Source organism: Scyliorhinus torazame, chromosome 1, assembly GCF_047496885.1.
Source record: "Scyliorhinus torazame isolate Kashiwa2021f chromosome 1, sScyTor2.1, whole genome shotgun sequence".
Classification (NCBI taxonomy): Eukaryota; Metazoa; Chordata; class Chondrichthyes; order Carcharhiniformes; family Scyliorhinidae; genus Scyliorhinus; species Scyliorhinus torazame.
In genome coordinates, this window is record NC_092707.1 from 383,729,189 (window position 1) to 383,751,322 (window position 22,134).

Genomic DNA, 22,134 nt, shown 5'->3' on the forward strand with positions numbered 1-22,134 from the left:
TAGACAGTGCTGTATTATATAGGAGATGTAGACAGTGCTGTATTATAAAGGAGATGTAGACAGTGCTGTATTATATAGGAGATGTAGACAGTGCTGTAGTATAAAGGTGATGTAGACAGTGCTGTATTATAAAGGAGATGTAGACAGTGCTGTATTATAAAGGAGATGTAGACAGTGCTGTATTATATAGGAGATGTAGACAGTGCTGTATTATAAAGGCGATGTAGACAGTGCTGTATTATAAAGGAGATGTAGACAGTGCTGTATTATAAAGGAGATGTAGACAGGGCTGTATTACACAGGAGATGTAGACAGTGCTATATTATGAAGGAGATGTAGACAGTGCTGTATTATAAAGGAGATGTAGACAGTGCTGTATTATAAAGGAGATGTAGACAGTGCTGTATTATAAAGGCGATGTAGACAGGGCTGTATTACACAGGAGATGTAGACAGTGCTATATTATGAAGGAGATGTAGACAGTGCTATATTATAAAGGAGATGTAGACAGTGCTGTATTATAAAGGAGATGTAGACAGTGCTGTATTATAAAGGTGATGTAGACAGGGCTGTATGATAAAGGTGATGTAGACAGTGCTGTATTATAAAGGTGATGAAGACAGTGCTGTATTATAAAGGCGATGTAGACAGTGCTGTATTACACAGGAGATGTAGACAGTGCTATATTATGAAGGAGATGTAGACAGTGCTATATTATAAAGGAGATGTAGACAGTGCTGTATTATAAAGGCGATGTAGACAGTGCTGTATTATAAAGGCGATGTAGACAGGGCTGTATTACACAGGAGATGTAGACAGTGCTATATTATGAAGGAGATGTAGACAGTGCTATATTATAAAGGAGATGTAGACAGTGCTGTATTATAAAGGAGATGTAGACAGTGCTGTATTATAAAGGTGATGTAGACAGGGCTGTATGATAAAGGAGATGTAGACAGTGCTGTATTATAAAGGTGTTCTTGACAGTGCTGTATTATAAAGGTGATGTAGACAGTGCTGTATTATATAGGAGATGTAGACAGTGCTGTAGTATAAAGGTGATGTAGACAGTGCTGTATTATAAAGGAGATGTAGACAGTGCTGTATTATAAAGGAGATGTAGACAGTGCTGTATTATATAGGAGATGTAGACAGTGCTGTATTATAAAGGCGATGTAGACAGTGCTGTATTATAAAGGCGATGTAGACAGTGTTGTATTATAAAGGAGATGTAGACAGTGCTGTATTATAAAGGAGATGTAGACAGTGCTGTATTATAAAGGTGATCTGGACAGTGTTGTATTATAAAGGAGATGTAGACAGTGCTGTATTAGAAAGGTGATGTAGACAGTGCTGTATTAGAAAGGTGATCTGGACAGTGCTGTATTATACAGGAGATGCAGACAGTGCTGTATTGTAAAGGTGATCTGGAGAGTGCTGTATTATACAGGAGATGCAGACAGTGCTGTATTGTAAAGGTGATCTGGAGAGTGCTGTATTATAAAGGAGATGCAGACAGTGCTGTATTATAAAGGTGATCTGGAGAGTGCTGTATTATACAGGAGATGCAGACAGTGCTGTATTGTAAAGGTGATCTGGAGAGTGCTGTATTATAAAGGAGATGCAGACAGTGCTGTATTATACAGGTGATGTAGACAGTGCTGTATCATAAAGGTGATCTGGACAGTGCTGTATTATACAGGAGATGCAGACAGTGCTGTATTGTAAAGGTGATCTGGAGAGTGCTGTATTATAAAGGTGATGTAGACAGTGCTGTATTATAAAGGTGATCTGGACAGTGCTGTATTATACAGGAGATGCAGACAGTGTGTATTATACAGGTGATGTAGACAGTGCTGTATTATAAAGGTGATGTAGACAGTGCTGTATTATATAGGAGATGTAGACAGTGCTGTATTATAAAGGCGATGTAGACAGGGCTGTATTACACAGGAGATGTAGACAGTGCTGTATTATGAAGGAGATGTAGACAGTGCTATATTATACAGGAGATGTAGACAGTGCTGTATTATAAAGGTGATGTAGACAGTGCTGTATTATAAAGGTGATGTAGACAGTGCTGTATTATAAAGGTGATGTAGACAGTGCTGTATTATAGGCCTCCTAATAGTTCTAGGGATGTAGAGGAAAGGATGGCGAAGATGATTCTGGATATGAGCGAAAGTAACAGGGTAGTTATTATGGGAGACTTTAACTTTCCAAATATTAACTGGAAAATATATAGTTCGAGTACAATAGATGGGTCGTTTTTTGTACAGTGTGTGCAGGAGGGTTTCCTGAAACAATATGTTGACAGGCCAACAAGAGGCGAGGCCACGTTGGATTTGGTTTTGGGTAATGAACCAGGCCAGGTGTTGGATTTGGAGGTAGGAGAGCACTTTGGGGACAGTGACCACAATTCGGTGACGTTTACGTTAATGATGGAAAGGGATAAGTATACACCGCAGGGCAAGAGTTATAGCTGGGGGAAGGGCAATTATGATGCCATTAGACGTGACTTGGGGGGATAAGGTGGAGAAGTAGGCTGCAAGTGTTGGGCACACTGGATAAGTGGGGCTTGTTCAAGGATCAGCTACTGCGTGTTCTTGATAAGTATGTACCGGTCAGACAGGGAGGAAGGCGTCGAGCGAGGGAACCGTGGTTTACCAAGGAAGTGGAATCTCTTGTTAAGAGGAAGAAGAAGGCCTATGTGAAGATGAAGTGTGAAGTTTCGGTTGGGGCGATGGATAGTTACAAGGTAGCGAGGAAGGATCTAAAGAGAGAGCTAAGACGAGCAAGGAGGGGACATGAGAAGTATTTGGCAGGAAGGATCAAGGAAAACCCAAAAGCTTTCTATAGGTATGTCAGGAATAAGCGAATGACTAGGGAAAGAGTAGGACCAGTCAAGGACAGGGATGGGAAATTGTGTGTGGAGTCTGAAGAGATAGGCGAGATACTAAATGAATATTTTTCGTCAGTATTCACTCAGGAAAAAGATAATGTTGTGGAGGAGAATGCTGAGCCCCAGGCTAATAGAATAGATGGCATTGAGGTACGTAGGGAAGAGGTGTTGGCAATTCTGGACAGGCTGAAAATAGATAAGTCCCCGGGACCTGATGGGATTTATCCTAGGATTCTATGGGAGGCCAGGGAAGAGATTGCTGGACCTTTGGCTTTGATTTTTATGTCATCATTGGCTACAGGAATAGTGCCAGAGGACTGGAGGACAGCAAATGTGGTCCCTTTGTTCAAAAAGGGGAGCAGAGACAACCCCGGCAACTATAGACCGGTGAGCCTCACGTCTGTAGTGGGTAAAGTCTTGGAGGGGATTATAAGGGACAAGATTTATAATCATCTAGATAGGAATAATATGATCAGGGATAGTCAGCATGGCTTTGTGAAGGGTAGGTCATGCCTCACAAACCTTATTGAGTTCTTTGAGAAGGTGACTGAACAGGTAGACGAGGGTAGAGCAGTTGATGTGGTGTATATGGATTTCAGCAAAGCGTTTGATAAGGTTCCCCACGGTAGGCTATTGCAAAAAATACGGAGGCTGGGGATTGAGGGTGATTTAGAGATGTGGATCAGAAATTGGCTAGCTGAAAGAAGATAGAGGGTGGTGGTTGATGGGAAATGTTCAGAATGGAGTACAGTCACAAGTGGAGTACCACAAGGATCTGTTCTGGGGCCGTTGCTGTTTGTCATTTTTATCAATGACCTAGAGGAAGGCGCAGAAGGGTGGGTGAGTAAATTTGCAGACGATACTAAAGTCGGTGGTGTTGTCGATAGTGTGGAAGGATGTAGCAGGTTACAGAGGGATATAGATAAGCTGCAGAGCTGGGCTGAGAGGTGGCAAATGGAGTTTAATGTAGAGAAGTGTGAGGTGATTCACTTTGGAAGGAATAACAGGAATGCGGAATATTTGGCTAATGGTAAAGTTCTTGAAAGTGTGGCTGAGCAGAGGGATCTAGGTGTCCATGTACATAGATCCCTGAAAGTTGCCACCCAGGTTGATAGGGTTGTGAAGAAGGCCTATGGAGTGTTGGCCTTTATTGGTAGAGGGATTGAGTTCCGGAGTCGGGAGGTCATGTTGCAGCTGTACAGAACACTGGTCCGGCCGCATTTGGAGTATTGCGTACAGTTCTGGTCACCGCATTATAGGAAGGACGTGGAGGCTTTGGAGCGGGTGCAGAGGAGATTTACCAGGATGTTGCCTGGTATGGAGGGAAAATCTTATGAGGAAAGGCTGACGGACTTGAGGTTGTTTTCGTTGGAGAGAAGAAGGTTAAGAGGAGACTTAATAGAGGCATACAAAATGATCAGGGGGTTGGATAGGGTGGACAGTGAGAGCCTTCTCCCGCGGATGGATATGGCTGGCACGAGGGGACATAACTTTAAACTGAGGGGTAATAGATATAGGACAGAGGTCAGAGGTAGGTTCTTTACGCAAAGAGTAGTGAGGCCGTGGAATGCCCTACCTGCTACAGTAGTGAACTCGCCAACATTGAGGGCATTTAAAAGTTTATTGGATAAACATATGGATGATAATGGCATAGTGTAGGTTAGATGGCTTTTGTTTCGGTGCAACATCGTGGGCCGAAGGGCCTGTACTGCGCTGTATTGTTCTATGTTCTATATGTTCTATAAAGGAGATGTAGACAGTGCTGTATTATAAAGGAGATGTAGACAGGGCTGTATTATAAAGTTGATGTAGACAGTGCTGTATTATTTAGGAGATGTAGACAGTGCTGTATTATAAAGGAGATGTAGACAGTGCTGTATTATAAAGGTGATGTAGACAGTGCTGTATTATAAAGGAGATGTAGACAGTGCTGTATTATAAAGGAGATGTAGACAGTGCTGTATTATAAAGGACATGTAGACAGTGCTGTATTACACAGGAGAGGCAGGCAGTGCTATAATTATAAAGGTGATGTAGACTGTGCTGTATTATAAAGGAGATGTAGACAGTGCTGAATTATAGAGGTGATGTAGACTGTGCTGTATTATAAAGGAGATGTAGACAGTGCAGTATTATAAAGGAGATGTAGACAGTGTTGTATTATAAAGGAGATGTAGACAGTGCAGTATTATAAAGGAGATGTAGACAGTGTTGTATTATAAAGGAGATGTAGACAGTGCTGTATGATAAAGGTGATGTAGACTGTGCTGTATTATAAAGGAGATGTAGACAGTGCTGTATTATAAAGGAGATGTAGACAGTGCTGTATGATAAAGGTGATGTAGACTGTGCTGTATTATAAAGGAGATGTAGACAGTGCTGTATTATGAAGGAGATGTAGACAGTGCTGTATTATAAAGGAGATGTAGACAGTGTTGTATTATACAGGAGATGTAGACAGTGCTGTATTATAAAGGAGATGTAGACTGTGCTGTATTATAAAGGTGATGTAGACAGTGCTGTATTACACAGGAGATGTAGACTGTGCTGTATTATAAAGGAGATGTAGACAGTGCTGTATTACACAGGAGATGTAGACTGTGCTGTATTATAAAGGTGATGTAGACTGTGCTGTATTATAAAGGAGATGTAGACTGTGCTGTATTATAAAGGAGATGTAGACAGTGCTGTATGATAAAGGTGATGTAGACTGTGCTGTATTATAAAGGTGATGTAGACAGTGCTGTATTACACAGGAGATGCAGACAGTGCTGTAATTATAAAGGTGATGTAGACAGTGCTGTATTACACAGGAGATGTAGACAGTGCTGTATTATAAAGGTGATGTAGACAGTGCTGTATTATAAAGGTGATGTAGACAGTGCTGTATTACACAGGAGATGTAGACAGTGCTGTATTACACAGGAGATGTAGACAGTGCTGTATTATAAAGGAGATGTAGACAGTGCTGTATTACACAGGAGATGTAGACAGTGCTGTATTACACAGGAGATGTAGACAGGGCTGTATTATAAAGGTGATGTAGACAGTGCTGTATTACACAGGAGATGTAGACAGTGCTGTATTACACAGGAGATGTAGACAGTGCTGTATTATAAAGGAGATGTAGACAGTGCTGTATTATAAAGGAGATGTAGACAGTGCTGTATTATAGAGGTGATGTAGACTGTGCTGTATTATAAAGGTGATGTAGACAGTGCTGTATTACACAGGAGATGCAGACAGTGCTGTAATTATAAAGGTGATGTAGACAGTGCTGTATTACACAGGAGATGTAGACAGTGCTGTATTATAAAGGTGATGTAGACAGTGCTGTATTATAAAGGTGATGTAGACAGTGCTGTATTACACAGGAGATGTAGACAGTGCTGTATTACACAGGAGATGTAGACAGTGCTGTATTATAAAGGAGATGTAGACAGTGCTGTATTACACAGGAGATGTAGACAGTGCTGTATTATAAAGGAGATGTAGACAGTGCTGTATTATAAAGGAGATGTAGACAGTGCTGTATTATAAAGGAGATGTAGACAGTGCTGTATTACACAGGAGATGTAGACAGTGCTGTATTATAAAGGAGATGTAGACAGTGCTGTATTACACAGGAGATGTAGACAGTGCTGTATTATAAAGGAGATGTAGACAGTGCTGTATTACACAGGAGATGTAGACAGTGCTGTATTATAAAGGAGATGTAGACAGTGCTGTATTATAAAGGTGATGTAGACAGTGCTGTATTACACAGGAGATGTAGACAGTGCTGTATTACACAGGAGATGTAGACAGTGCTGTATTATAAAGGAGATGTAGACAGTGCTGTATTACACAGGAGATGTAGACAGTGCTGTATTATAAAGGAGATGTAGACAGTGCTGTATTATAAAGGAGATGTAGACAGTGCTGTAATTATAAAGGTGATGTAGACAGTGCTGTATTATAAAGGAGATGTAGACAGTGCTGTAATTATAAAGGTGATGTAGACAGTGCTGTATTATATAGGAGATGTAGACAGTGCTGTAATTATAAAGGTGATGCAGACAGTGCTGTATTATAAAGGAGATGCAGACAGTGCTGTAATTATAAAGGTGATGTAGACAGTGCTGTATTATAAAGGAGATGTAGACAGTGCTGTAATTATAAAGGTGATGTAGACAGTGCTGTATTATATAGGAGATGTAGACAGTGCTGTAATTATAAAGGTGATGCAGACAGTGCTGTATTATAAAGGCGATGTAGACCGTGCTGTATTATAAAGGTGATGTAGACAGTGCTGTGTTATAAAGGCGATGTAGACAGTGTTGTATTATAAAGGCGATGTAGACAGTGCTGTATTATAAAGGAGATGTAGACAGTGCTGTATTATAAAGGTGATGTAGACAGTGCTGTATTACACAGGAGATGTAGACAGTGCTGTAATTATAAAGGAGATGTAGACAGTGCTGTAGTATAAAGGCGTTGTAGACAGTGTTGTATTATAAAGGCGATGTAGACAGTGCTGTATTATAAAGGAGATGCAGACAGTGCTGTAATTATAAAGGAGATGTAGACAGTGCTGTATTATAAAGGAGATGAAGACAGTGCTGTATTACACAGGAGATGTAGACAGTGCTGTATTATAAAGGTGATGTAGACAGTGCTGTATTATAAAGGAGATGTAGACAGTGCTGTAATTATAAAGGTGATGTAGACAGTGCAGTATTATAAAGGAGATGTAGACAGTGCTGTATTACACAGGAGATGCAGACAGTGCTGTAATTATGAAGGAGATGTAGACAGTGCTGTAGTATAAAGGTGATGTAGACAGTGCTGTATTATAAAGGAAATGTAGACAGTGCTGTATTACACAGGAGATGTAGACAGTGCTGTATTACACAGGAGATGTAGACAGTGCTGTATTATAAAGGAGATGTAGACAGTGCTGTCTTACACAGGAGATGCAGACAGTGCTGTAATTATGAAGGAGATGTAGACAGTGCTGTATTATAAAGGAGATGTAGACAGTGCTGTATTAAAGAGGAGATGTAGACAGTGCTGTATCACACGGGAGATGTAGAATGTGCTGTATAAGTTAGTTGATGGACCTGTCTTTATAGATAACACTGGTATATTACTCTAGACCAATAATGCTGCTGGAAATGTTGTGCGGTTCTTTCCATGGATTTGTCTGAACCTGAGCAATGCGAAGGACAATCAGCAAGTTCAATTCACAAATTATTATGTAAATACAATGTCTTATTCTTGTCATATTGAATACTGTATCCATCAGTCGGTTGTGGCTCTCTACTACAGCTAGCACCATGTTTACATGCATCTGTGACTCACAGATATGTTTGTGTGTTTTGCATGTATTTCTCTCTCGTGATAGCCCACCCGTATATGTCTCCTTCACGAGTCATGTCTGTGTATGCCTGTCTGTTGCTGGCGTATGAAAATCTCCCTCGCGCGTGTGCCTGTTTCTCCTGTGTATCTTTCCCCGTCCTGTGTGCCAGCCTATCCCTTCGCTAGTGGGGAACATGCTTGAATCCATTATCAAGGACTTCATAGCGGCACATTTAGAAAGCAGTGGCAGGATCAGTCAGAGTCAGCATGGATTTATGAAGGGAAAATCATGCTTGACAAATCTGTTGGAATTCTTTGAAGAGGTAACCAGTGCAGTCGACAAGGGGGAGCCAGTCGATGTGGTATATTTGTACTTTCAGAAGGCGTTTGACAAAGTCCCGCTTAAGAGATTATTTTGCAAAATTAAAGCACGTGGGATAGGGGGAAATATATTGAGGTGGATAGAAAACTGGTTGGCAGAGAGGAAACAAAGAGTAGGGATTAATGGGTCCTTTTCAAATTGGCAGGCAGTAACTAGTGGGGTACCACAGGGATTGGTGCTGTCACCCCAGCTATTCACAATATATATTACTGGGGCGGGATTCTCCGCAATCGGCGCGATGTCCGCCGACCGGCACCACAAACAGCGCGAATCAGTCCGGCAACGCGCCGCCCCAAAGGTGCGCAATTCTCCACATCTTGAGGGGCTGAGCCCTCACCTTGAGGGGCTAGGCCCGCGCCGGACTGATTTCCGCCCCGCCAGCTGGCGTGGAAATGACTTTGCCGTGCGACGCATGCGCGGGATCGTCAGTTGCCGCTCACGGCATCCCCGCGCATGCGCAGTGGAGGGGGTCTCTTCCACCTCCGCCATAGTGGAGACCATGGCGAAGGCGGAAGGAAAAGAGTGCCCCCACGGCACAGGCCAATCGCGGGCCAGGCCACCGTGGGGGCACCCCCCTGGGGCCAGATCGCCCCGCGCCCCCCCCCCCAGGACCCCGGAGCCCGCCCGTGCCACCTTGTCCCGCCGGTAAGAGAGGTGGTTTGATTCTCGCCGGCGGGACAGGCATTCCAGCAGCGGGACTTCGGGCCGGAGAATCGCTGGGGGGGGGGGGGCCGCCAACTGGCGCACCGCGATTCCCACCCCCGCCGAATATCCGGTGCCGGAGAATTCGGCAACCGGCGGGGGCGGGATTCACGCCAGCCCCCGGCGATTCTCCGACCCGGCGGGGGGGGGTCGGAGAATCCCGCCCCTGGAGTCACAGTCTGAGGATTCAGGGTAAACCATTTCGGACAGAGATAAGGAGACATTTCTTCACACAAAGAGTGGTGAGCCTGTGGAATTCATTACCACAGGAAGTAGGTGATGCTAAAACTTTGAATATATTCAAGACGCTAGATATAGCACTTGGGGAGAATGGGATCAAAGGCTATGGGGAGAAAGCAGGATTAGGCAATTGAGTTGGATGATGAGCCATGATCGTGATGAATGGCGGAGCAGGCTCGAAGGGCCAAAAGGTCTCCTCCTGCTCCTATCTTCTATGTATGTCTGTGTCTGTCTTACTCTGCCTTTACTCTGAGTACAATTGCCACAATCGCAGCCTCTTAACTGTGTTGCCTTTTCCATCAACAGATCCCATATATCCCATCCACAATCCTGCTGGGTGTTATGCCAACGGGCAGATCCGCGCGCACGGGGACAGGTGGCGTGAGGACGATTGCACCTTCTGCCAGTGTATCAATGGCGAGCCCCACTGCATGGCCACAGCCTGTGGCCAAAGCTGCTTGAACCCGGTGAAGATTCCTGGCGAGTGCTGCCCTGTGTGCGAAGGTAGGGAAACTTGTCAAATTGAGCATTCAAACACATTAATTCACAGCAAGTAAAAATCCTGATCGAAACATGCTCAAGTCAAAAAGAAAATTGTGGTCGTGCATGTTCAGGGGACAGCAATTCAGTGAGGGGCAATGAAAGGACACAATGTATAATATGCTAATTGATAGCATTGTGTGGAATTAATATTCTACTTCTCCAGTCGAGTTAATGATTATTCCTGGAAACCAGAATGCTTTTCATCAAATACATAAGCTTTGCGTTGGGCTTCATGGCCTTTTATTATGGTGAGGAGCCTCCTGTGCCCAGATGCGCTTCAATCGGGCACATTCAATACAAGAGGCACAACCTGCACACCATCGGCGGGCTCCAGGTCTCTTCTCTCCTCCCACCACCACCACCGTGCCCCTGCAGTGTGGCTAAGAGAGAGAGAGAGACCATGCAGGGAATCCCGAGTTTCCTTTTGGACCAGCCCTTCCATCAGAGGTAAGAGGTGTGACAGCAAAGAGAAGCTGGGACATCAGGGGTTAGCGTTCTTTAACCCAATCTGCTAGGCGTGAGTGTGAAACCCTTCAGGATGATGCTTCCGTGCAGCACCTACTCTTTCCCCCCCCCCCCCCCTTCGCCCTCAAAGATACAAAGAGTGACCTTCGTTGATACTGACATCCAGCCGTGGCATATTGCCACCAGTGGCCATGTAAAAAATGTCCGTCAGTTTCCTCCAACCCAAATTCCAACCTGGGGCCTGACCACTAGCCTTGACTCATCGATGTGATGTCAGAGATCGTTTTAATGCCTGCTCCCAGTGTCCGTTGCCCGAGTGTGGCCCCTGCCAGAACCCAGCCAGCAATGATCTGGAGCGTGGCAGGAGGCTGCCAGGGAATTGTCTCAGGCTGAGGTGGGGAGAGGGGGGGATTGGATCCTGTTGGACGAGGTTGGTGGGAAGCCAATGGCAGGGGAGTTCCCAGGTTTCCCCATGTCATCCTGAGTAGTTAATCATGCTCCATCCGGCGCACAAGGAAACCTTGAGAAAATTAAAATGACTTACCATCCTGCCCTTCTGACCCTGGGCACCTGATGGGGTCCGCACCGGACACTGAACACACTGCGTCAGAATGGCCTTGGATCTGAAATACAGTCAGAGCTCAAACTCTTTATGGTGCTTTGTATGTGGCGAGATCCTCTCGCCCTCTGAAACCTGGGATGTACAATACCACCTGACTGAGGGATTGATTCCAAGCTGAGGAAAAGGATATGTCCCCTATTTTAGCCACTGACACCTCCCTCCCGCATCACCCCCTTCCCCCACCACCGCCAGCCACCTTGCTACACACACACCCATTCAGATTCGGGACGAGGGCTACAGTAGGAGGGGAGAGGTGTTAATATCAGCCCTCTAGTGATTAGGAGGAGGGATGCTTTGTCTTGTGAAATACTTCACACACATGCACAAACTAACATACACACACACATAAACACACACCAATGTATACAATCTCACACACAAATGCACACATAAACACAGGCACATGTAGACACGCACACAGCAAACACGTGCACACACCACCCTCCCCAAACTGCTGGAGCCTGACACAGAGCTGCTTTAAGTAATTTATGTAATCCCCTCGTTTCAGGCGAGAAATCGGGAATCTGAGGAATGCATGTGGTCAATGGAAGGTTATTTTTGGAATGATGTGCATGTTTTCACAGGGACCTTACAACAACATTTACAGTAAATTTTCAAATTCGCGCCTGGCAGGTGGGTGCTTTGAGGCAGCGGATCGTGAAGGAAACTAACATATAGAGCTTGATTTGTTCCCCTTAATATGCACCAGATGATTTATATATCCCTCTGATGTGTAGTCCATGGTATGTTGCTGTATAATATGCCAATTCCAGTACAGTTTAATCCATACAGGAGCCTGGAGACATGGAAGTGTAAATTAAGGATAGGACAATAATTCTATCCCCTATCCTTCCTTTGTGTTGTAAATGTCATGAGAAAGGTTTAGATGAAGCGGTCGAACAGCCCACTTGACCTCCATGCAGCCCTTTTGCTTTCATCCTGCTAACATACCAACCCAAATATCTTCCCCATTACAGCATCTTTCGTAAATGGCTGCAGTGTTCTGGCTTCAGCCACAACCTCATGGCAACCTACTCCATCCGCTGCTCTCCTTTGCAAATAAACGCTTCCCTGGCATATGCCCTAAACTTTCCGTCCACCGCCCTGACCCTGTGCCCTCCTGCCCTGCGGCATCTACCAAGTATTGAAGCATTGGACCAGATTTCCTTCCACTGTCCCCATCCGGAATCGTGTCCTACATAGAAGATAGGAGCAGGAGGAGGCCTTTTGACCCTTCGGGGCTGCTCCGCCATTCATCACGATCATGGCTGATCATCCAACTCAATAGCCTAATCCTGCTTTCTCCCCATAGCCTTTGATCCCATTCTCCCCAAGTCCTATATCCAGCCACCTCTTGAATATATTCAAAGTTTTAGCATCAACTACTTCCTGTGGCAATGAATTCCACAGGCTCACCACTCTTTGGGTGAAGAAGTGTCTCCTTATCTCTGTCCGAAATGGTTTACCTTGAATCCTCCGACTGTGATCCCAGATTCTGGACACACCCATCATTGGTAACATCTTCCCTGCATCTACCCTGTCTCGTCGTGTTAGAATTTTAGAAGTCTCGATGAGATCCCCCCTCATTCTTCTGAACTCCAGCAAGGACAATCCCAACCTAGTCAATCTCTCCTCATATGGCAGTCCCGCCATCCCTGGAATCAGTCTGGTAAACCTTCGCCGCACTCCCTCGAGAGCAAGAACATCCTTCCTCAGAGACGGAGACCAAAACTGCACACAATACCCCAAGTGTGGTCTCATCAAGGCCTTGTACAATTGCAGCAACACATCCCTGCTCAAGAGTCTTGGGTATATAGTCTAGGCTGACATTCTAGTGCAGCACTGAGGGAACATTGCACTGTCAAAGGTTCTGCCTTTTTGGATGAGGCATGGAACTGAGGCCCCACCCTCCCTCTCAGATAGATGTTAAACCTCCTCACTGGCCTGCCTCCCCATCCACGCTGTCGATCAATGTAAGGAACCAGGTGGTTAGATGTTCTTCGAGTGTAGATTTCTTTCCAGGTTCAAAACCAGCTTCTTTTTTTAAATCACCCGCGCCATTTAAATCACAGAAGTAAAGGTGACAGCACCGACTGACATGACATGTTGTAATATTTTTCACTGTACTATGGTGCTTTCTCCGTTGCAAAAGCAGTGTAATGCATGTGAACAAACATACAAAGCTGGTCAGTGTAAGCCTCGACTTACCTGTAAAGGACAGATCCCTGTGATGAATCAGTGCATTAAAACCACATCCACATTGCAATACAGCACCTAATAGTGACATTTGACTTCACATCGTTCAGAATGTTCCAGATTCCTCATCAAGCATGCGTTTTCATTCAACATTCCCGAACTGCAAAATGTCCAGAAAAAAATGGCACAGGGTCGGGAATGTGGAGGAAACTGGGATTCCCTCAAAGAAAATCTTAAATGTTGCCATTTGTGCACCGAAACACACCTCCTGCGCCCTTGGCTCCTGGTTTCCATAAAGAAAATGATATGGAGGCACTGTGGAAGTGCAGAAGGGATTTGCTAGAATCATGCCTGATGGAGGATTTTAAGATTGTGAAAGGGGCCTAAAAGGGTAAACATTGAGGCGTAGACGTAATATCACTGACTGTGGAACCCATGCCGTTTGATCTCGAGATAGTGTGTAAATGGGAATGAGAATATGGAAGAAACTGGACTTGGGCTCCCGAATGAGAAGAATGGCAATGATGATAATGGAGAGTAAATACCATCACTGGTAGTGATCCACTTGTTACTTGTCAGGCTCCTTCCTGTAGTGTTACACACAGAATAAAAATGCCAAGTATCTTGGTATCTTCAGTAGTTAAGTGTCCCATCACAGATAGACAGCCACGAGTACTGGGCTTGTAAACCAGTGAAGGTCAGTCTATAATTCACTGTTCAGGAGGAATCCAGTTTTAGCACTGGAAGGATAACACTCTCCTGTGACCCCAGCTGCAGAAAGAAAGACTTTCATTTACATAGCGCTTTTCCCGACATCCTAGGATGACATTCTCAGGACCACCCAGAGTGATGTGCGGACAATGAAGTTCTTTTCGTGAAGTGTAGCCTGTTGTAATGTGGGAAACACGGCAGCCAAACTGCACACAGCAAGCTCCCACAAACTGCAGTATGATAACGACCAGACAATCAGAGGATTGGATAGGGTGGACAGTGAGAGCCTTTTTCCTCGGATGGTGATGTCTAGCACGAGGGGACAGAGCTTTAAATTGAGGGGAGATTGATATAAGTCAGATGTCAGAGGTAGGTTCTTTACTCAGAGAGTAGTAAGGGCGTGGAATGCCCTGCCTGCAACAGTAGTGGACTCGCCAACACTAAGGGCATTCAAATGGTCATTGGATAGACATATGGATGATAAGGGAATAGTGTAGATGGGCTTTAGATTGGTTTCACAGGTCGGCGCAACATCGAGGGCCGAAGGGCCTGTACTGCGCTGTAATGTTCTCTGTTATTTTTAGCGATGATGGTTGAGGGACTTTGATGCCCTGAATATGAACTTGCTTCCCTTAGCTGAGCTTGGGTGAGTGTTCTCCACTTGACTGTCATGTGTAGCAGAGAAAGCTAGGCGTCTTAAGGCTGCCCCCTCCCTGAGCCAAGCCCCCTCCCCAGCAGAAGCACACCCAGCTCCGGAAAAATCCAAAGTTAGCACAGCCCAAATTCTTTGAAGGAGTTCGGAATGGGCCATGCCATTCTCATCCCAGCTTTGCAATCTGCCCACGGCGAGTTGATATCTCGAGCTTTAAGATTTCTATTTGTAGTCTCTGAGAGCAGAGTGCCTGATGTCATCCGATACATGCTGAGGAATACACAACAGAGCTCTGAGTGAGATCAAATGCCGACGCAGACACTCACACACAAAAGAGCAATTCTGAGCTGTCAGTTCTAGGAATCAGTGCAATCTTAGAAACATTTTCTGGAGTTGAGGCAAATACATCTACTCTGAACGAGACGAGAGCCACACGTTTATATCCTTTCTTCTAATTCAATTCAGCGAACGTATACAAAATCGCTCATCACAGAAATCTTTTGTGACAATTGTCTTCAAGTGAAGATCTTTTATCCTTATTGTCTTACCCGGTAAACTCCCTCAGGGCAAAATTGGTTGAGGCAAATTATCACTCATTAGCATCTTCATTCCCAAAGTAATGAACTCCGAACCATTTAAAACACCTTACAAGGGCAGCAAGGTAGCGCAGTGGTTAGCACTGCTGCCTCACGGCACCAAGGACCCGGGTTCGATCCCAACCCTGGGTCACTGTCCGTGTGGAGTTTGCATATTTTCTCTGTGTCTGTGTGGGTTTCGCCCTCACAACCCAAAGATGTGCAGGGTAGGTGTATTGGCCACGCTAAATTGCCCCTTAATTGGAAAAAAATGAATTGGATGTCGGACTGCAACAGGATGCAGATGAACGGTAAAGCATACACCAAAAGTTGTTGTTTTTTTAAAACACCTTTCAAACTGCTTCCAAGTTCCAGTAAGCATCGGTCATGTGCACCTAGCCTGTCACCTGCTACTCCGTTTCCCTGGGTGCCAGTCCTCATTCCGGTCCAGTTTAGTGAGGCGGTACTGCTTACATTGCACCAAGTAAACGTTGTGTATTTGCAATTCCTGAAATTTTCTTCATGATAGGTTTTACCGACTGCTTTTTGGTCTTCAACCTGGAGCTGGCTTGGGCCTGAGACAAGCCTTTATCTTGAGGGATCTGAACCTTTTAGGATGATCTCTTAAAAAGCCATTCAGAGGATTAGTTTAACACCCCTTCACCCCCCGGCTGCTGTGTGTAGGGAGTCACCATGCGGTGTTTGGCTGCATATCAGTCATGGCATTTCATAAGTAATTCATTGTTTGAGGCACTTCCAAGATGTTTTACATGATAAGATGCTGTACAATACAGGTGTTAATGTAATAAATTGCAGGAAACTAACGCACTCCAAAAATACTGTTGGAAAGTTGCGATTTGCAACACAAAGCATGAAAATAAGAATATAGTAGCTTATTATCACAGGTTAAGTTACTGTGAAAAGCCCTTCGTCACCACATTCCGACACCTGTTCGGGGAGGCTGGTACGGGAATTGAACCCACGCTGCTGGCATTGTTCTGCATTACAAGCCAGATGTTTAGCCCATTGTGCTAAACCAGCCCCTGTTCAATCAAGGGCATTTTCACAAGATTTAAAAGCCTAACGAAATCTTGAACTGCCCACAGCAGCCACTCTCCGAGGATGATTGCAATTTGGGTCAGATTCGACAACAACAACCTATATTTATATCTCACCTTTAACATAATAGAACTGCCCAGACACTGAGCCGCATAATGAGATAATAGGTCAGATCGTCCAAATCTCGGTCAAAGAGCTAGATGTTAAAAAATGCCTCAAAGGAGGAAAGCGAGATTGAGAGATATTGGGAGGAGATCCCCGAGCTTGAGGCCTAGCCAAGTGAAGGCCGGTCACCAACGATGGAGTGATTATAATTGGGAATGCACACGAGGCCAGAATTAGAGGAGTGTGAATATTTGAAAGGACTGGCAGAGATTACAGAGCTAGGGAGGGATGAGGCCATGGAGGAATTGGAAAACAAAGATTCGGAAGGATTTTTTAATACTATATTTAATGGACTGAGCATTTGAAATGTCCAAAAAACAAACTTCCGGTGTTGTTAAATGGCCATAATCGAATTAGCTTACCAATACACATCTCCAAATGGAAGGGGAACTTGAACCAGGTCTAAGTGGCTTATTCGTTATTATCACTTTTACACCATTGACTGAAGTCAATGGGCAGAATTCTCTGATAATGGGGCTATGTCCCCACGCCCGTAAGAAAACGGGCGCAAATCACTCTGGATTTTCCTGGAGAGAGTCCAGAGTGATTCTTCATTTTGAAGGGGGTTAGCAGGGCCCCGGAGTAGTTCAAGCAGCTCCAGCTGCCGATATGGGGCCCTGCACTTCTGGCCGCGCAACATGGCGGACCCACACAGCTGGCCGGCCCCAACAGTATAGGCCCCCCCCCCCCCCCCCCCCAGATCGCGTGCGCCTGCCGATTGGTGGCCCCCGATCGCGAGCTTGGCCGTCCTGGAGTCCCCCCCCCCCCCCCCCAGTGATGGCCCCCCCCCCCCCCCCCCCCCCCCGCGCCCTCCACCAGGGCGGCCGCGGATTGTGTCCGCAGCCGCCACTCCGAGGGCTCGCAGGGTGGAACCATGAGTGAACCACACCGGCGGGAACTCGGCCAGTTGCCGGCGGAGAATCGCCACGGGGGCCTCTTTCAGTGGCCCCCGACCGGCGCCACGTCGGCCGTGCGCGCGTGATTGGCGGCGAGAATCGCGGGAAGGCGTCGGACCCGATCGCGGGTCTGACGCCCCATTCTCCGCCCCCCCGTGCTGACCGCGATTGCGTCACGGAGGCTCAGAGAATCCCGGCCATTATTACCGCCTTATAATATCTACAAAATTGAGAGTAGTTATTCAGGCAGCAATCGTCTGATAGAGATTTAAAAATGCTTCTGGATTTTGATTTGCTATTTTCATTAGTTGAAGGATTCTTATATTTTCATATTCATGTTTTATTGACAAATACTAATAAAATATTTAGTTGAAAGCTCTGCATTCCAGAGCAAGTGGGGCAGAGAGATTCAATGCTGGTTCTTGTAGTTTACATTCTGAAAAAGTTCCGCAGTGCTATTAAGTATCCTCTTAATTTCTGTCCATTCATTTTTGATATCTTAGCTGAAATACTGACTATTAAGCACTTAATCCAGGAGTTACTGGCTGGAAGAAATTACTGATCATGACCGAAACCTCAGGACATTAGACTTCTATCGCTCAAACTGAAATCGTGACAATTTAAGAGTTTCTCTTTGAAGGAATCCAGGGAAGTTTCAGGATGTGGACCGAGCTGAAGGAGGAACGTCAGGATAGACGAATACTCCAGCGTGTTGCTTAATTCTATACTCGCCAATATTGAGGGCATTTAAAAGTTTATTGGATAAACATATGGATGATAATGGCATAGTGTAGGTTAGATGGCTTTTGTTTCGGTGCAACATCGTGGGCCGAAGGGCCTGTACTGCGCTGTATCGTTCTATGTTCTATGTTCTAATTCCCTTGGGAATCAGGCAATGCATATGCAGAGCCTTTTCTTCAGGGGGTTGGAGTCGGGACCATGAGAGGGTACAGGTTTTGGAAGGAATTGACTGAATGGACAAAATGACCATTCCGCCACCCATGCTTTCTGACGTTGGATGAGGTGGGGGGGGTTTACCACTGAGCTATGAAGTATGATCTATAACTACAGTTCCTCAGACACCATGATGGAATCTTACACACTGCAGCCCAAACCCCACCCAGGAGTGAGCTGGCAGGCGGAGAGTGTAAAATTGGGTGGGATGGTCGGGGGTGGGTTTATGCCTATTCTCATCACCTTCCTGCCTCCCCTGGTATTTTACCAGCAGGGGGGGGAGGGGGCGGCGGTGAGTGCCTGCCCTCCATTGGCTCAGTTTGAGGCCCTCAAGTGGTAAATTAATTGATCTCCGAAGGGCCCTTCGCGCCACGGTTGGTAAACTCCGGTGGCCTGACTATATGCTTGAAAGATGGTGAGATGGGGGAAGGATCTGAAACCCATCCCCTGCCCTAGTCCTCTCGGTTCTTCATTCCCAGCTCCCCCTACCCCCCCGGCCCCTGCCCAACACTTCCCTTCGCCAGGATCTGCCTGACTGGCCATGATGAGCCTGACCCACTCACCTACATCTGCGCTTGCTGCATCATCGCTGCTCTAGAGACTGCTGATTGACCAGCGCCTCTTGGAGGTAGGACATCCTTGCCTCAGGGAGCAGAAACCCTGAGCTCAGGCAGCTAATTTGCCTGTGTCATGTAAAACACGGTCCTGGCTTCCAGGGCAGGCAGAGAGGCAGGCTCACCCTTGTCTTTTCAACTAGTGAGCAGGCCGCCCCCCCCTCAGCATGAAATTCCGGCCCGTGAATTACCATTTCTCGCGCTGTTGGTGAGCTGACATGGAGCACAGTCCAGATAATTGGTCACTGCAGGCTCACTTGCGCACTTCTACCACAACTGTTAAGAATATCACGGCCAGAAACCTGAAAGAAGTCCACACTGCAGAAGCAGGTGTCTTAAGAGGTGAGTTTTAAGCAGGATCTTAAAGAAGGAGAGGGAGGTGCGGTGGCAAAAGAGCTTAGGCCCGGGATTCCAGAGCATGGGACCTAAGCTGCAGAAGGCTCTTTTCACAACTAATGGAGGTGGGTGCACAGGAGGCTGGAGCCAGTGGAACCTAAGATCCGGGAGGGGCTGAGTTGTAGAGCTGGAGTTTACAGAGCGAGGGAGAGTGAAGCCTTGGAGCGATTTGATTTGAGCATGAGTATATCATGGGGTTGCCATGATGGTTGAAGACAAACCATGTGGATATTAGTCTTTTTTTTGCTAGTAGTTCCTATGAGAACTTGAGTTTGTGGTGATGAACGTGGTGCAGGGTAATACACGGGTAGAAGAGTCTTTTTTTTTAATAAACATTTTATTGAGGTATTTTTTTGGCATTGTAACAGCAGCAATATATACAATGTACATGAAAATATAAACATAGTGCAAATACCACCTCCCTCCCCAACAGGTCCCACCATTAATTAACCCCCTAATCTATGCTAACCTAACCCACCTCCGGGCAAACCCTAACAGTGACCCTCTCAAGACGAACTTAATTTTCTCCAGGCAGACAAAGCCAGCCATGTCCGATAGCCAGGTCTCCGACTTCAGGGGCTTTGAGTCCCTCCATGCTAGTAATATCCGCCTCCGGGCTACCAGGGGAGCAAAGGCCAGAACGTCTTTCTCCTCCTGGATTCCTGGATCCTGCGACACCCCGGAAATCGCCACCTCTGGACTCAATACCACCCTTGTTTTCAACACCTTGGACATGGCGTTGGCTAACCCCTGTCAAAATCCCCTCAGCTTTGGACATGGCCAGAACATGTGGACATGGTTCGCTGGAACTCCCGCACATTTTGCGCACCTGTCCTCCACCCCAAAGAATCTGCACATCCGGGCCACTGTCATGTGAGCCCGGTGAACGACCTTGAATTGAATCAGGCTGTGTCTGGCACAAGTTGCAGTCGCGTTGACTCTACTCAACGCGTCCGCCCAAAGGCCCTCCTCTATCTCTCCTCCCAGCTCCCCTCCTCCCACTTTCGGTCTGCATCTCCTCTGATCCCATAAGTTCCTTATGAATGTCAGAAACGCTCCCCTCACCTATCCATCCTCTGGAAACTACCCTGTCCTGAATCCCCCTTAGCAGCAGGAGTGGGAAGGTTGGTACCTGTCTACGCAGAAAGTCCCGCACCTGCAGATATCGTAATTCGTTTCCCCCCGCCAATGCAAACTTCTCCTCGAGAGCCCTCATATTCGGAAAGCTCCCCTCTATAAACAAGTCCCCCATCCTCTCAATCCCCGCTCTCCGCCATATTCGGAACCCCCCGTCCATCCTCCCCGGGCAAACCGGTGATTATCGCAGATCGGGGACCAGACCGATGCTCCCACATGTCTCCTCCACTGCCCCCAGACTCTCAGGGCTGCCGCCACCACGGGGCTGGTGGAGCACCGTGCCGGCGGGAACGGCAGAGGTGCAGTTACCAGCGCCCCCAAACTTGTGCCCTTGCGTGAAGCCGCCTCCATACACACCCATGCCGGGTCCCCCCCCACCAGCCACCACTTCCTAATCATGGCTATGTTAGCCGCCCAGTAATAATTGCTAAAGTTCGTCAGTGCCAGCCCTCCCTCTCTCCGACCCCGCTCCAGCATTACCCTCCTCACTCGCGGGGACTTGCCCCCCCCCCCCCCCCCCCCCCCCCATACAAAGCCCGCTATAACTTTATTTACCCACTTAAAAAAGGACTGCGGAATGAAGATGGGGAGACATTGAAATACAAACAGGAATCTCGGGAGGACCGTCATTTTCACTGTTAGAACTCTACCAGCTAGAGACAACGGGAGCGCAACCCATCTCCGGAAATCATCTTTCATCTGATCCACCAACCGGGCCAAGTTCAATTTATGTAGCCGGTCCCAATCCCGCTCCACTTGGATACCTAGGTACCTGAAACTGTCCCCTACTACTCTAAATGGCAGTTCCCCCAGTCGCCTCTCCTGACCCCTCGCCTGGACCACAAACATCTCGCTCTTCCCCATGTTAAGCTTATACCCCGAAGGTCGTCCTCATACAGCGAGACTGTCTGATCCTCGACAACAACGTTCGATACACAATCCTCAATCCTGGAGGGCAAAACTTTGGCCAACAGTTTGGCATCTACATTCAACAGGGAAATCGGCCTGTAAGACCTACATAGCTCCAGGTTCTTGTCCCGTTTCAGTATAAGCGAAATGAGCAGAAGAGTTTTTAGATGGGCCATAGTTTAAAGGCTAACTGGGGGAGGATGGTAATTGTCAACTCTGGAGGTGACAAAGATATGAATATAACATCTGACAAATAAATGGATTGCTGGAAAAAAACTGAATTTTTATTACAGATTCAGTATCAACTCAAAAATAAAAATAAAACACAGAAAATTGACACCTAAATTAGCCTTTGTAAGTTGTGCACACTTTATTGCATTTGCTTCCATAAGGCCAACACAAAACAGGGAGTTACTAATGCTCAGGGACAGTCGAGGTGAGGTAGTTGCCATGGATACAGCAAGCAGACAAATGGGGACCAGAGGGGAAAAAAACTTTTAAATTGCTTTTAGCTCACAGGTAGTGTGGTTCTATACCAGATATTATCTCCTTTCTATATGCAAAATAAATTCCATGCTCCTTGAATGTGAGATGAGAACGTGTTGCTCATTGCGCTAGACTGCATACAACTGTATAAATTACGCACACATATACATTGCTGAAGAATTCCTGCA

At 46.2% G+C, this 22,134-nt stretch overlaps 1 protein-coding gene across 2 annotated transcripts in view; it reads left to right on the top strand.

The window, feature by feature from the left end:
• Positions 1 to 22,134, top strand: part of crim1 (cysteine rich transmembrane BMP regulator 1 (chordin-like)) — a 294,476-nt gene that overhangs the window by 193,632 nt on the left and 78,710 nt on the right. For both annotated transcript variants that reach the window (XM_072512397.1, XM_072512408.1), the window contains one exon: positions 9,873 to 10,070. In XM_072512397.1, coding sequence (XP_072368498.1) covers positions 9,873 to 10,070 — 198 coding nt within the window. The remainder of the gene's footprint in view (positions 1 to 9,872; positions 10,071 to 22,134) is intronic.